Here is a 15,317-nt window from a genome sequence, read left to right on the forward strand (position 1 = left end):
TGAGGAGGTGGGGTGACTGGCACATGCTTCCAATGATAGGGAGCACACAGGCCTTCATTATTTCCTCAGTCTGTCCTCGGACACAGAGGAGGCAACATGGACCTGTGGGCTGTGCTGCTGCTCGCTCTGCTCGCCGACACTTTGGCTTCAGACGGTGAGTCTAACAAAATCTACTTTTGACTTCATAGAGTAGCTTTGTGCTCTGTTCAGGACCCTGCTTCAGATCTGATTTGGGACCTATTGCGTACAAATTTGGGTGGTAAAAGTTGAATTATGTTCATTAACTGTTGTATTAAAATGTCTGACGCATAAACTTTGAGGCACTAGCAAACAATTTGCTTAACAAGTAGACATATTTATTATTGTCAGTACAGCTAATAAAAAACAATTCATTTGATTATTTTCATAATAAATTAATTATTTTGTTTCCAAAATGTTGTTAAATATGTGGAAAAATGAGTAAAGTCTTTAGAGCACTTTGTTAAATCTACAAAACTGTAATCATTTTGAATTATTACAACTGTCTTTTAATATATTGCCTAATTCACTGTAAGATTGAGTTTTTGATATCACATGAGTCTGTGCCGCTGGCATACAGTCAAAGCCTCATGGGAGCTGTAATCAAATTTACGTTTATTATCCAAAGGAGGAAATGAATTTTGTTCTGAGGTACAAACAGCGGAGAGAGGGAATGACTGAAGCATGTTGTTTTATCTCCAGAGTCATGTTTGGACCGCTGCGAAAATGGCTTTGACGCCCGGAAGAAGTGCCAGTGTGACTCCATGTGCAAGTACTACAAAAGCTGCTGCTCTGACTTTGAATCCACCTGCAATATGATGAGTAAGAAACCTCCCTGCTCATTGGTTCATTCATTCTGTTAAGAACTCACAGGTCAAAAATGGATGTTGACATTTCTCTCACACCCCCCTCAGCTCGCGGAGACACATTTCAGTTTGCTGAAGACGATTATTACGATGGGCAATCTGAGAGCACGCCTCAGCCCACACGTCGTTCAGCACGCAACCAGCTGAGGCCTACACAACCGCCGGACTTCAATCCCAGAGCGCAAGAACGCCCCGAGACCACGCTGGAAATGACCAGACCGACCAGACTGAGAGTCTCTAACATCCCGCCGACACGTGCGACACACCCAGACACCCACACATTGGAGGACTCCATCACGACCAGCGCAGCAACCGAGGTGACCACAGTTCCTGCCACAACAGCCACCACCGTGGCCCCTGACCCAGATGCTGAGGTCTGCAGTGGCAGACCTTTTGACGCCTTCATGCAGATCAAAAATGGCTCCATCTATGCTTTCAGAGGTCAGTGAGTGAATTCATCTGTTACAAGACAACCTTTCAGGCTCTGTCATGGTCTCGCTCATGTTTGAAAGTAACAAATAAAACAGCATGATCGCTCTGGCTTTGTTTTCCAGGGGAGTACTTCTTTGAACTTGACCAGAAGGCAGTGCTCCCTGGTTATCCAAAGCTCATTAAGGATGTGTGGGGCATCAGCGGGTCCATTGATGCTGCGTTCACCCGCATCAACTGTCAGGGGAAGACCTACATCTTTAAGGTGGAACCAAAACAAATCAAATCCAATTATCTTAATAATTTTGATCACTTTAATTGTTTGCAACTCTCCAAAGAAATCAAAAGCTCTAAGAGAATAAAAATAATAATTCAACAATAGAAAAAAAAAGAAAATTCAACACAACAATAAAGTACTGTTGGGCGAGGAGCCATATTTGGTGACTTAAGTGGACATGAAAATTGGCCTCCTCGTGACTCACTGGGAGGTTGTAGAAACACATGGATTTCTCCCAGCTAATCAGCAAAGATCAGCTTATGTGACATTATTGCATCTGACCAATCATTAAAGGCCTGGAACATTTTAAACTTCCAATCAAATTCTTCCTGAATTTAGGAAATTGGCTTTTCCCCGTACCTACTCCCACACTTGTGGTTAAAGCATTAAAACTAACAGGGGTTGGCAGGGCTGCACTCTGATATGTGTGTTATATTTATGAAAATTGACAGTGTGAAACCAGGAAAATGTTCAAAAATAAATCCTCCTTTAAATATGTATTTTATTCTTATAGTCTTTTGTAGAAAAAAATGCTCTAAATGTGTGAGGAACCATATATGATAACTTCAGTGACTTTGCACTATAAAAAAGTAAAAAAAACTTTGAAAAAAGTTTGCTTTTTTAATGTCCTCCAATAACACTCAAATTTTCCATTTCCATGTATTTCAATGACTGCCTTATAAAGGGCAAAGCCAATATTGGAAACATTATGTCATCGTTTAGGTTTAAAAGTATTTTAAAAAGCTAATCTACTACAAATTTGATGTTTACCCATGTAGGGAAACAAGTACTGGAGGTTTGACAATGGCGTGCTGGATGATGACTATCCCCGATACATAAACGTTGGCTTTGACCGGATTCCCGATCATGTGGACGCAGCGTTTGCCCTTCCTGCCCACAGCCACCACGGAAAAGAGAAGGTCTATTTTTTCAAAGGTACAACCAGACGCTTTGGTTTGCATACATCTCCAGCTGTTCCTGTAGTACTGAACATCAGTGGCTCATCATACCATCCTTTCTGCAGGTGACCAGTATTATGTGTATGAGTTTTTGCACCAGCCGTCTCATGAGGAGTGCATCAAAATGTCTGAGAGCTCTCCGTCCACTCCCTTCAGGCGCTACACTGATGTGTACTACAACAACTATGAGCGTTTCTTCGGCGAGCTCTTCTCTGACCGTGAGTTGTGCAGTTATAGACCTATTTGTGCAGACAGGAGTCACACGTGTGTGTGGTTTAACTTATTTTTAATCTTCTGCAGTGCCTCAGCATCATAGTAAGCACCACTTTATTAACAAGGACTGGAAGGGCCTCAGGTCTCCAGTGGATGCTGCCATGGCGGGCAGAATCTACATCAGTCCTTGGAGGTCGACGCGACGCCGCTACAACAGCCAGCAAGACCAGCAGTGGGACCAGCAGTGGAACCAGCAGTGGAACCAGCAGTGGAACCAGCAGTGGAACCAGCAGTGGGGTCGGCGGAGACAAAATCGTTCACCCTCCTGGGGCTCCTTTGCTGAGCAGGGAATGAACATGGGGCGGGAATTTGCTGAAAGAGGGATGGAAATGGGTATGAGACTGGCAGAGAGGAGGATGGAAATGGCAGAGAGGCTGGGACAAGGCTGGGACAGACGGTGGGATCAAGACTGGGACCAGGACAGACGGAGAGATCGTTATGGCCAGAACAACAGAGGCAACTATGACTCCAGAGATGACCGATACGGCTACGACTTCCAAAGGGAGATGCCCATACAGACCGTCTACTTCTTCAAAGAAGGTAACAGATTCAGAATGGGACGCACCGTATCAAACAATGTTTCTGAAAATGTATTCAATCATTCATTTCCACTGCCTTACAACATGTGGTTAATTGGTTATTTTGTAATTCATAGTAATATAAATTAGAAAAGCAGCAAAGCATTGCATTTAAAAAGAACAGTTTAACATTTTCTTTGTTAAATTAAGCAACAGTTTGTAGATTTCAGTCCATATTGACATGATAGCATCACACAGTTGCTGCAGTTTTATCGGCTGCACATCCACCACATCCCAAAGGTTCTCCTGGAGATCTCGTGGCTGTGGTCATTTGAGTGCAGTGAACTCGTTGTTATATTTAAGGAACAAGTTTGAAATGATCTGAGCTTTGTGGCATGGTCTGCTATCCTGCTGGAACCAGCAATCAGAAGATGGGTTTGCTGTGGCCATAAAGGGATGGACATGGTCAGCATTAATACTCAGGTAGGCGGTGTTTGAGAGGCCTGAAGTAAGCAAAGACACCACCACCACCCTGAACTGCTGGGAAAAGGCAGGATAGATCCATGTTTTTTTTTACAACAAATTCTGACCCGGCTATCTGAATGTTTCAGACTAGGCAACGTTTACCCAAGCTTCTATTAGCCTCAGTTTCCTGTTTTTAGCTGGCTGAAGTGGCATCCAGTGCGGTCTTCTGCTGCAGTAGTTCATCTGCTTCAAAGGGCTGAGCGTTCAGTGATGCTCTTCTGCATACCTTGGCTGTAAAGAGTGCCTTTTTTGAGTTACTGTTGTCTTCCAATCAGCTCGAAGCACTTAGAAAATGCCACTTCCACACTCCAACACTCCATCTGTTTGTGGCAGAGGGCTGCCCCTCCCTGAGCCTGGTTCTGCCAGAGGTTTCTTCCTGTTAAAATTGAGTTTTTCCTTCCCACTGTTACCAAATGCTTCCTCACTGGGGGCTGTCTAATTTTGGGGGTTTTCTGTGTTTTGCTGTAGGGTCTGTACAATTTAAAGCACCTTGAGGTGACTAACAACCATGCGACAGTCAAAAAGAACCTAAATCACCTTTCTTCACCATTCTACCCCTAACTAATGAAGTTATCAGTGAGTGTACATTAATCATTACAAAGTCAGCTAGAGCAGAAGGAAAGAGAAAAGGCATATCCCATGAGTTATTGTCTTTATTTCAAGGTTTCCTGGGAACTGTAATCAAATCAAATCTATTTTAAGGAAGATGAGGATGTTAAAGAAAAAGAATATCTCACGCTCACAGCAAAAGCAGGGCCGTTATTAACAGCAATGCTTATGAAGGCTAGTACAATAATGGTTAAATGACTAAATAACAATGATGATTTTATCATTGTTCAAATATTGTGTGTTTGGTCTTCACACTGCTGGCACATAAACTAAGAGCTGAGTCACAGCTGTAGACGGCAGACAGCTGGGGGAGGCAACAGGAACTAACTTGCTCGGCTCTCTCTCACCACACACTAGTTTCATTACATTTTAATGCTGTATATAGTTCATACAGCAAAAAACAGATGCCTAACATTGTTTCTGTTTTATACTTTACTCCAAGTGCATTTCTGTTTGTAATCTTTACGTCATATTCAGTGTCATTCTGGTTTATGTTTAACCACTACTCCACACACTATAATAATAGTATAGTATGTGTACAAAGCAGACAATATGAATACTAACTGTGACTGGTAAGCATGTGTTGAGTGAGTTTTTGTGTTTTCTAGATAAATACTACAGAGTGGATATCAGGACTAAGAGAGTTGATCCTGCTGTTCCTCCGTACCCCAGATCCATCGCCAAGTACTGGCTCGGCTGTTCGGACACCCCTGGAGCAGAGAAGAAGTAGTTTCCAGAATTTTAGTTTGTTATTTTGATCAGTGTAACCCAGTTAGCGTGTAATAGAGCTGTTGTTTTTACTGCAGTAGGCAGTGGTAGGGGTTAAAAGTGTCGAACATGCGCAGTGTAACACACAGCTAGCTGACTTCAGCAAATATTGGTGTATCGGTGAGAGTCCACATGCAGCTTAGGGCCAAAGTTCAGCTGGCTGACTTTCAGTCAGCTTTATTAAACGCAGCTAAAGTGAAAAACACATTTAACAGAGAGACCCAGAGACAGCAACGTTTATCCGTCTGAAAGCTAAACTCTGTTAATGATAATTAATCTGCAATTATTACTGTATTCATTACTTATCGTGTATTTTGAATAATGTATCTACAAAAGCCAAAGTGTTTATTGTCTTTTTATTAATCACGGTCATGTTTATACAGTGAAATAATAATACTATAAAATATTAACACAGACTTCAGGGGAGGTTTAATTCACCAGTGGTCACAAGCAGGGCAGCAATGTGTTTCTAACCCCACAGCAGTGTTCGTGCGCTGTGGACTCGCAGGAAACTTTAACATCGGGTCACAGAAGTACAAACATTTTTACAATTCCAGTTCTCTGACTGATTTATACGATAGAATAAACAACCCTGCCGGGCTTTTCCCTCATGTGTAAAGCATGTACTGATTCTGAGTGAATCGCGACTACAATCTGTTACAGCCTGTTCTTACCTGAGTTTCATCCAAGACTAATAAAATATCCACAGAGCAGCAGACTCAGATCCTTTCCTCACACTTAACTGAATCAATCAAATCAATCAAAAAGTTCATCACACTCATTTTATTATCTTCTGGGAACCCACCCAGATGTTCATCACTGCTTCTTTTTCCACAAACTTCCACTCTTTACTTCCATTTATCCTTTCTGACTATATAAGCACAACAGGTGCAGATATTACATCTGTCCATCCATCCATCATGGGGGTGCTGGAGCCAATCCCATCGATCGTCACACATTCACACTTTCAGCCTATTTAGATTCACTAATTAATCTAACATACATGTCTTTGGGCTGCAGGAGGGACTCAGAGTACCCAGAGAGAACAGAAAGGCCCCAAAACAGCCAATGGATTCAAACCCAGGACCCAGCTGATGTTGCTCCTAAAGCTGTTGGCTAATGAAAGTCTAAATGCAGGACTTTCACCCACAAGACTGTAAGTTTGTGCTAATGTAAAAGTAAATATTTAGATTTTTAGGCTTAGATTAAAATAATACTAAAAAGAGTAGTTTCAGTTTTCAGTTGCAGTTGTTTTTAGGTTAAGCCAGAAACACTTGGTTATAGGTTTAGGGAAAATATGTTTAGTGAGTATTGAAAAGGCCTGAAGAAAAACTAAGTTACAAAGATAAAAATTCATAACAGCATGATCGGTCAGTTCAGGGTCATGGTACTGGGGAAACATGGGTTACAGTGTGGGAACAACACCAAGGCAACAACGGACTGTGTAGCGTTCTTGTTAGAAAACACCCTATTTTCTTGTTCCATCTGTTGTTTGAAATTTCATTAACGGTTGCTATTTTTAAAATCACAATTTCTCTGTTATTTCAGTCATGTGAGCTGCAGCTGCACAAATCTCTCAGAGAAGCTTTCCCCATTGTTCAGTTATAACTGCAGGATAACAAACATGCGGCTGTTTTTCGATCAGTCCTGCTGACCCGTTTTCTCAGAGGTCACGAGTTTTTGATCTGGACATTTTCGTACCAGGGTTCATCAGTCATACTGACCGCCGCTCCTTCGTTGGTGATGATTTCAATGGGGCTTGTGCCATCTCCCACGGGTCTCAGAGTCCGGTAGGAGCTCTCAATTTGTTCTTCATGATGCGAGGCAGCGTGCTGCCTTTCGTCTCCTTCGGCCCGCAGATTAGACCCCGAGTCGGCTGACGCCACTTCAGGCACGCTCTTTAAAATGGACGACAGCGGCCGTTTTGGAGTGCCACTCTCTATTGGCAGTGTGCCATTCGACCCAGCTGCATCAGAGGAGTTGTGGGAGGAGTGCTTCCTCCTGATTGGCTTACAAACTCCAGCCTCCCTTGTAGACGGTCCTCCCTGCTCCCAAACAGCCGCCCGAGCTCCCAGCTTCTTCCTGGGTGGTTTGATGATGCCTTCACTCCCCTTCGGCTTAGGCCTGCCAGACTCCTGCTCTTTTTGCCTCTGGAGGCTGCCCAGTCTTCGCAGCATCGCCTGAACGGGGCCCTCAGAGCTCGGCTCTGTTTTTGTGATGGGCTTACCCGCCTTACCCACCGTCACATACACAGTGGTGACCTTATGAGAGCCCCCTTCTTGAGCATCAGAGGCGGACGATGTCCCTTTATGAGCAGCTGTGTTAGACATAGTCCGTCTCCGTCCTGATGCTCCAGGAACCTGCAGGGTGGACCTTGATGGGGTTCTGTCTACTTCCTGGTCAGCCTCCTCACAGTTTAACTCCTGACTGTCGGTCACATCCACTCCATCTTTCTCCTTCTCGCCCTCAAGTCCGTTCCCCTCCCCAGTTCTAGCTGTGCTTCCCTGACTTTGCAGGGCCGATAGCATCAAAACCCCCCAGGATGATTTGGGTTTGCTGCGAGGGAGAGCACAAGGGTCCTGAGCAGAGCCACGCCTCTCTTTGGGGCTGAAGCGGGTGCCTTCAGCAAATGAGACGGATGGCCGCTTGGCCTTGGCAATGCTGGAGGTGCGAGGGATGTTAAAGGGTGAGGAGATGTCCTCGCTGCTGAAGCCCGATGGGTCTAAGAACATGTTACACTTTGAGCTCATCTCCTGGAACTCACCGCCCGCCACAGCCGGGATGTCTAACAGAAACAGAGCAAAACATCAACCAGTGCCAGAAAGAGTTTTTAAAAGTGGCAGTTCTACCTTGCACCAAAAGAGGGCACTATAAACTTTGTTAACTGGTGAACTTTATTTTTGCCTCTACCTTCCATTGGAGGGACGCAGTAAAGAGCCTCTCCCGTCTCCTCATCGCTGTCGAAGGACGATCCCTCCGTCACCCAGCCAGAGGAAGGAGGCTCAATGAAGCTGTGGTTGAAGGTCAGCTCAGGGTCATGGTGTGACACTGTGTGTGTTTACATGAGACATAGAAAGCAGATTAATTTAAAAAGAATAATAATAATAGAACTAAATATCACAGCTTCTGGTCATAATTCATGCACACAGTAGACATTTTAAAAGAATTCAAATCTTAATGATGATTAAAATAGTCTTTTTTGTACTTTTATGAAGTTTGTATACAATAGTTGCATTACACTGTGAGCACTGTGAGTGGCAAGACTGACCGGTGACACGAGGCAGGCCAGAGGACCAGGCAGAGATACACGGCAGGGCAGCGCCAATGTTTGCCAGGACGCTATAAACGTGATACTTCATCCGAACCAAGAAGCCGCCATCAGCAACAGTTGTACTACGACCAAAAGAAATCATGTAAAGTTACCGGTATATAGAATGATAAACGTAGCCTGCTTTCCATGTTTTACCGTCTATGCAAAGTGAAGATAAAATGCCTAAAAGAAAGGTAGCTGCTGACCTGTCTTTGTCTCTGTCACCAGCCGGGCGTCCTCCACAACACAAGCAGCAGCAAACTACAGCAAGAAGCAACAGGAGCAAAGGAACCAGCACACCCGCAAGCACAGCACCTCTGTAACCTGTCATTCAAACACACACACAAACACAAACATGTAAGGGAAAGTACAAGACACACTAATGTACACATTTATACACAAAACTGACAGATAACTGAGTGGATGGATGGACGTACTGTTAGGACAGGCTCCGGTCACAGAGTCGCAGGCCACCCCCTCACCGCAGTCGCAGACAGAAGAACAGTTGAAGCCAAACCGGAGGGCAGGGCAGCTGTTGTTACAGCTGGAAACATCCATGAGTCACAGTGAGTAAGAAAGTTAAATCAAGATTTTATTTTAGTACTGGGTGAACACATAACGATGACGTACAAGCATCACAGAGAAGAAAGTTAAAGGGGCCACGTTTTCCATGTTTTAACCTACTAACCTCAGATCGTACACTCAGGGCAAGAGAAAGAGTGAAATCAGAAAAAATTTAAATTTGAAGGCTTCTTGAAAAAGAGTTCAATGTAGTTTTATTAATTGAAACCTTGACTGCGATTACACCAGTGGGCAATATATGGTTGGATAATGTAAAGGACATCCAAGTCATGAAGGTAGTTAGTTTCATTTTTTTACCATGGTTGGTGTGACTAGAAAACTTCTGCAATGCTACCACCTTTTGGAACATCCCACAACTAATTAGGTTAATTGTAAGTTTCTAAATTGCTGGATTGTCAGTTAAACACAGTCTTTAACTGATCTGGGAGTGCAGTTTAACTATTTAAAATCTTAACCTTTGATAAAAGCTGCATCTGCAACAGTAAGTCTATCCAACAGTAAGCAATGCTTTAATTTTCTCACCTCTCTCCCTGGAAGCCTGGCGCACAGACACATTTTCCTGTCACATGATGGCAGTTGCCATGAAAACAAGGACTACACGTCAAGAGGCAGGCGTCTCCAAACCTCCCGTTAAGGCAGCGCTCCTGACACCTGGACGAGGACAGAAAAACGAGGACAGAGATTACTAACACTTACACTGTTGGCGGTACAAACTTTCCATCCTCTGTAAGCAGACTGTTTTTGAGCTTAAGTGTCATAAGCAGTGCTCATGTTTTACCACATGGATCATTTTATTAATTTTGCATCTTTAGGCAACTTAATCCATAAGTTTTAACTCTTCCAAGCAACTCTTTGAATCCGTCATGTTCAAGAGACTGCAGTACAGTTGTAAGCAGTGAATAACTTGGACTTTTTAGCAGATTCATCTCTTTTTGTTAAACTCAAATCATCTCTTGTCTTCTGGGTCTGACTTTCTGATTATGTCTCTAGTCAGTGAAATGCGCTTTGACAGCCAACTCACGGACGTCAGAGCCTCCCACGAACAGCTGTATGCACAAGTACGGAAGTGTTTTCAGTCCCCAGATCACACCACAGGATGACAATGGAGCTTCTGACAAAAATAACTATAATCTGTGACAGACAGACAATTTACTGATTGATTGATTTTTCAGTTTGAGCTAAAGCATATGAACCACACTGATCACAGGATGCTTCCTAAGACCAGTGAGGTGCAGGCCGCTGATCATTTTTATTCTTTTTTTTAAAATAACACAGTGATTAAGTAGCCAGTTATTACATTTTAGCATTTCTGTATATTTAGAACCCCAATTCCCAAAAAACTCAGAAGTAAAGATGGACAGAGGTTCAAAAAAATTGAGCCATTAACTTGTGGAACAACTTCAGCTTTGACTAATTTTTTATCTACAATACAGAATCTGGAGAAATCTCTGTGTGCAAGGGACACTACCAAAAATCAAAACCCGTGATCTTCGAGCCTTCAGACAGCACTGCATTAAAAACAGACATGAGGGATGCTGCAAAGCCGTAAACATGACCCTTTCACAACATTTTTGAGATGTGTTGCTACCATCAAATCAAAAATGTGTAAATATTTTTCTTTAAATTGCATTTTCTATGTTCTACTGTGACTAAAATGTGAGTTTATGAGATCTGCAAATCATCACGCGTCCTACTTTTTTGGAAATAAGGTTTTAATTTGAAAGCTAATTCTTTCCTTTTACCTATTAATTGCTTTGATTATGTCAAAGTGTAAAAACGCACCAAAAAAAGGTGAAAAATAATGACTCGTAATGTACTTTGTAAAGCAGTTAGTTGTAAATAGTGTAAATTTTTATGTATTGTTGCTAATGTTTCCCCAAAATATGCGCGCGCACCTGGGTCCAGTCCATCCGGGATCACAACTCTGACACAACCCAGTTTTTGGGTCACAGGGTTCATTGTTCCTGCATCGTGGACACCCTTCTTTGCAGCCATCACCATGGAAACCAGATGAACATGGGCGGTCGCATCGCGTACCGTTCCAGCCCGGCTCACAGGCTGCACATGTGCCATCGATCAGAGAGCAAAGCTGGTTGTCTTTACAGTGACCACAACTGAAGACAAGGGATAAAGTTCAGCAGTGAGAACACACACATTCACGTGTATCCACCTTTCTTTCCACACACACACAGTCGTGTTTTTATATCCTTGTGGGGACATCTAATTGATATGACCCTTTCCCTAGCTACTTACCCTAACCATCAAAAATGAATGTCTACCCCTAACCCTGACACTAAATCCACATTTTAAGTCTCACAAATGCCTTCGAACACATGGGGATGGGTTTTTCGTCCTCATAGGGGTTGTTGGTCCCCACAAGTATAGCAAGCTTTCAATTTTTGGTCCCCACAAAGATATGTAAACATGATATACACACAAACAAACAGAGACACAGACACACACACATTGAAACCTACCTCCTTTTACAGTCAATGCCATACTTTCCTGCTTCACAGGGCTGGTTGCAGAAGAGGCCCATGTATCCTGGGTGGCACAGACACGTCCCACTCATTACGTCACAGCTGCTGTGTTTGAGGTCACATTTACAACTCAGGTCACAGCTGGTTCCCCACATGCCAGGCTTGCACTCGCACACACCATTGCGCTGATTACACGGGGACTGGTTACAGTCGCACGGGTTTGTACACCTCATCCCCCAGTGCCCCTTGTGGCACTGACACTTGCCTGTCTGCTGGTCACAGCTGGGGCCTACAGACCCACCGATATCACACTGGCACGGTTTGGCACAGGTTGAACCTGAATAGCTGGTGTCGCAGGTGCAGTTTCCGTGGATGGGGTGGCAGCGCCCGTGCCGGGAACACCTGCAGGTTTGCTTGCATAGTGGGCCCCAACGGAGTGGGTGGCAGGTGCACTCGCCAGTGGCTGGATGACAGCGCCCGTTAGGATAGCACTTACATATCTGACGGCAGTCTGGACCCCAGAACTCAAGAGGACAGTCTAGAAACAACACACCAGTGAGTACATAAAGAGCTATTACTAGACTAAAATATAGTAATTATCAACACTATAATGTTTTTATATTGTTATTTTTCTTATTTCTTCTACAACGAATGGACGTTTTAACTCACTGGTTTTGCACTCAGCACCATAGTAGCCAGGTGGGCAGCGACATAATCCAGGATATAAACAGATCTCACCCTTCAAACAGGCCTGCTCACCCTCACATACAGCTGCACACAAACACAAAGAGAAAACAAAGCCAATGTAGAAGTGGTAACAGCATAGGAATAATAATCATTAGAATACTAGAACTTACGTATTGTGCACTCTTTTCCCTCCTGGCGCCATCCAAGGCAACAGAACAGGTTAGAGGGATCCCTAAGAATTACAGACATCATCAAATCAGCTTGATAAATCTGAAACCTTAGTAGAAAAAACACTCCAGTGCCTGCATTCAGCCATGTCATCCTAAAGAAGGACGGGCCACACAACCCACAAGCCAACAGTACAATCTCATGGCACTAATATTCATCACAAGAACTCAAAGCCAGACGAAGGCCGCCAAAAATGTTAATTCGGTAACCCGCTGTTGCCACTTAAGACTCAAAAGCCAGTATGTGCGAGTGAAGGAAAAGCTGGAGTTTACCTTATATTCTGGCAGACGTTCTTCCCAGCAGGATCCAGAGTGTGAGCGCAGGCCAGCGAGAAGCAGAGCAGAGCACTGAGAGCTCTGAGGAGAAGCTTCATCTCCAATCTGAAAGCACAACCAGGGACAAATATATTCCCGTCTTTATTTCTGCTCCCAACTTGTCTTTGTCTCAACTCGAGGGGAGAAAAACGAGGGGCAGTACCTATCTCTCAGCCTCCCTCCACCCTTCCCTCTCTCTTTCTGTCCGGTGAGTCGTCTTGTGGCTCCAGCATAGCCAGAGAGGTCGAAGCCCCCAGGTTTCCTCTTCCCATTTCCTGGGGAAGTCAGAGCCACTTCCTTCTATTCAGCCAGACACAAGAGCTTTTTAAAGATGGTCGAACACTAACACACAAAACTCGCCGTACACAACGATGGGGCGCGTACGAACAAACACACACGTACTGATGGTCACCCTTTTGTCAGAATCTATTGCAGTAGGTCTTACAGGAGATGATGAAGGAAGCCTTTGTCTTCCTTATAAGTCGTGAAAGTCGGTGAAAAGATGCCCATGTGATCAATTTGAGATCCAGTGAAAGCTTATTCAGCATTCTTTGTTCCTTTTCTTATGAGGGTAAAAAAAATGAACTGAGATTGTTTCACTTTTGTAAATATATTCTCTGTTTAATAGATGTTTTTATTGAAATCTCAATGTCACACATTTTTCAGTTGTTTTATAATAAAATTCACTCAGACGGCAAATAACACCTTAAATGTGTTTACATCATAAAAACAAACAAAGAAAATGCTCCATTACAAAGATGCTTACAAAAATAAATTGCCCACAAAGGATGTCAGGAGAAGGTGGCTTTACTCAATGTTCATTCATTCTCCCTTTACACATGCCACTGGCCTGCCTGAGTAGTTTCTACTACATTTAGAGGGAACAGAGGGGTTAATTTAAAGTGGTGGTGCTGAAAGCACACGTTTAGGGCACCACCATCAAATACCCGAATACTGATACATGATTGATTGATTTTTACACTACGAGCACTAAAATAAGGCTTATGGGGTTAAGATGCACTCTCCTAACCTGCACTGCACTCACTTTTCTGTTTCCTTGTGCATAGAAGTGCTTCAGATCATTTAACCTCCTAAGACCTGAACTCTTCCACGGCATGCATTTTTAGTTTCTCTTTGATATTTGGACATATTGGGGCCCGATGAATGTAAAAACAAAGAATTACCAGATTTTTTTTTCTTTATTTTTGTTTTTAAGAAAAATAAGAGCCACATATGAGGATATTCATTTAAAATTTTGATAGAACAGTAGCAGTATAATGTCCTCGTGAGTGGATATCAGGCCCTTGTAGAGCAAAATTGAGTATTTTGGTCTAAATAACCCAAAATGTGATGTCCACATATGTGGACGCCAGGTCCTAGGAGGTTAAACATAGAGTAACCACATGGCTTTAAAATTCCCTCACTGAGGTATGAGTTAGATTGTAATTGTTTGTGAAAATATTTGTATGAGTTATAAAATGAGCAGAACTTAATTTACTGCTTTATGTACTATTAAAGTAGATAATTATATCTATTTAAAACTCAAACTATGTCTTTGGTTTTTTTTAAAATACATATAAACACTGAATCTGATTTTACTGAATTACCAAAAATACATTTTTTTTCTAAGAATGAAAAAAATCATGATTGTCTTCCTGTACAAAATATCATAGCAGTATTTCTTATATCGTACTGTAGTTACACAATGTTCCTCTTGTTTTCTCCTTCCATGATAAAGGGGAAGGCATCAGACATGAACTAATCATGGTTGAAACTTAACTTCAGGAAATAAGAGGGGATTGTTTAAAAGCGCTTCTTTATCTTCCAGCGGTGCTCTGGGTCTGCATTCAAATGTCCTCATAACCTTTGCCCTGAGCAAAAACCGCAGAGAAGTTGTGACTGAGGTGAGGAGAAAGTGTTGTCTGAGTGTCAAACTTGGAGAAATCTCAGTTCAATCTCTGTGCTCAGTAACGCGTTCAGGAAGACCTCAGCTGCTCCGCCTCCTCATTGGCCTCGGAGTCTCTGATGATCTCCCAGGAGGAGTTGTTCACGTCGGTGGGACCCGGGCCGCTGCTTGACCTCGTCAGGAAGCCAAAGCTGCAGGCGACAGAGCAGAAGGGACAGGCCTGAGATCAGATCTGCAGTCAGGGATTACTGCTAAATATAGACTGGGATTGACAAAATCTGAGGAGGGTGACATTGTTAACAGAGCGAGGGAGATGGAGTGATGTCTGCAGTGTTTCTGCTTTTATTCTTTCTTTCTGAGTGGTTCACTTTCTTATTGCATTTGCTCTATGTTTATTGACAGGAACAGTGCAAAGCGCTGAAGCTGTTGAAAATTAATTTATGGTTCATTTTGCCAGCATTCTGTTTCAGTAAATGTGCAGCAGATGTGGAAATGAGACGAATGACAGCTTTAATCAGCACTGTGACCTCATGTAGGAACGAAAAGAGCACTAATATAAGCCGAAACA

General features: G+C 43.1%; 3 protein-coding genes across 7 annotated transcripts in view; 1 reads left to right on the forward strand and 2 right to left on the reverse strand.

The window, feature by feature from the left end:
• On the forward strand, window positions 1-13,586 carry vtna (vitronectin a). Of its 4 annotated transcripts, none has more exons than XM_086261463.1 (12): window positions 1-154; window positions 721-840; window positions 933-1,325; window positions 1,439-1,578; window positions 2,370-2,526; window positions 2,615-2,767; window positions 2,850-3,362; window positions 5,083-8,265; window positions 8,458-8,667; window positions 8,781-8,871; window positions 8,964-9,118; window positions 9,672-13,586. In XM_086261463.1, the coding sequence occupies exons 1-8, from the start codon at window positions 97-99 to the stop codon at window positions 5,202-5,204; spliced, it is 1,656 nt and encodes a 551-aa protein (XP_086117589.1). In that variant the 5' UTR covers window positions 1-96; the 3' UTR covers window positions 5,205-8,265; window positions 8,458-8,667; window positions 8,781-8,871; window positions 8,964-9,118; window positions 9,672-13,586. The 4 variants fall into 4 exon arrangements, with proteins under 4 accessions (XP_086117589.1, XP_086117588.1, XP_086117587.1 ...); XM_086261462.1 differs by having other exon boundaries at window positions 8,458-8,655; XM_086261461.1 differs by having other exon boundaries at window positions 8,458-8,871.
• scarf1 (scavenger receptor class F, member 1) lies at window positions 5,800-13,318 on the reverse strand. Of its 2 annotated transcripts, XM_086261460.1 has the most exons (12): window positions 13,007-13,318; window positions 12,802-12,909; window positions 12,472-12,533; window positions 12,284-12,385; window positions 11,612-12,152; window positions 11,030-11,248; window positions 9,657-9,785; window positions 8,990-9,096; window positions 8,759-8,876; window positions 8,511-8,635; window positions 8,153-8,290; window positions 5,800-8,027 (listed from the first exon to the last, which is right to left on the reverse strand). In XM_086261460.1, exons 2-12 carry the CDS (start codon window positions 12,900-12,902, stop codon window positions 6,913-6,915), a joined length of 2,757 nt encoding a protein of 918 aa, XP_086117586.1. In that variant the 5' UTR covers window positions 12,903-12,909; window positions 13,007-13,318; the 3' UTR covers window positions 5,800-6,912. The 2 variants fall into 2 exon arrangements, with proteins under 2 accessions (XP_086117586.1, XP_086117584.1); XM_086261458.1 differs by having other exon boundaries at window positions 12,802-13,039.
• Window positions 13,435-15,317, reverse strand: part of rilp (Rab interacting lysosomal protein) — an 8,372-nt gene continuing 6,489 nt past the window's right edge. Inside the window, exon 8 of the mRNA XM_086261465.1 lies at window positions 13,435-14,940. Coding sequence (XP_086117591.1) covers window positions 14,820-14,940 — 121 coding nt within the window. The 3' untranslated portion in view covers window positions 13,435-14,819. The remainder of the gene's footprint in view (window positions 14,941-15,317) is intronic.

The sequence above is a fragment of the Aulonocara sp. 'chitande type north' Nkhata Bay genome, linkage group LG14 (assembly GCF_057382095.1).
Source record: "Aulonocara sp. 'chitande type north' Nkhata Bay isolate Kocher_YH1m ecotype deep benthic linkage group LG14, A_spYH_male_GT1.1, whole genome shotgun sequence".
Classification (NCBI taxonomy): Eukaryota; Metazoa; Chordata; class Actinopteri; order Cichliformes; family Cichlidae; genus Aulonocara; species Aulonocara sp. 'chitande type north' Nkhata Bay.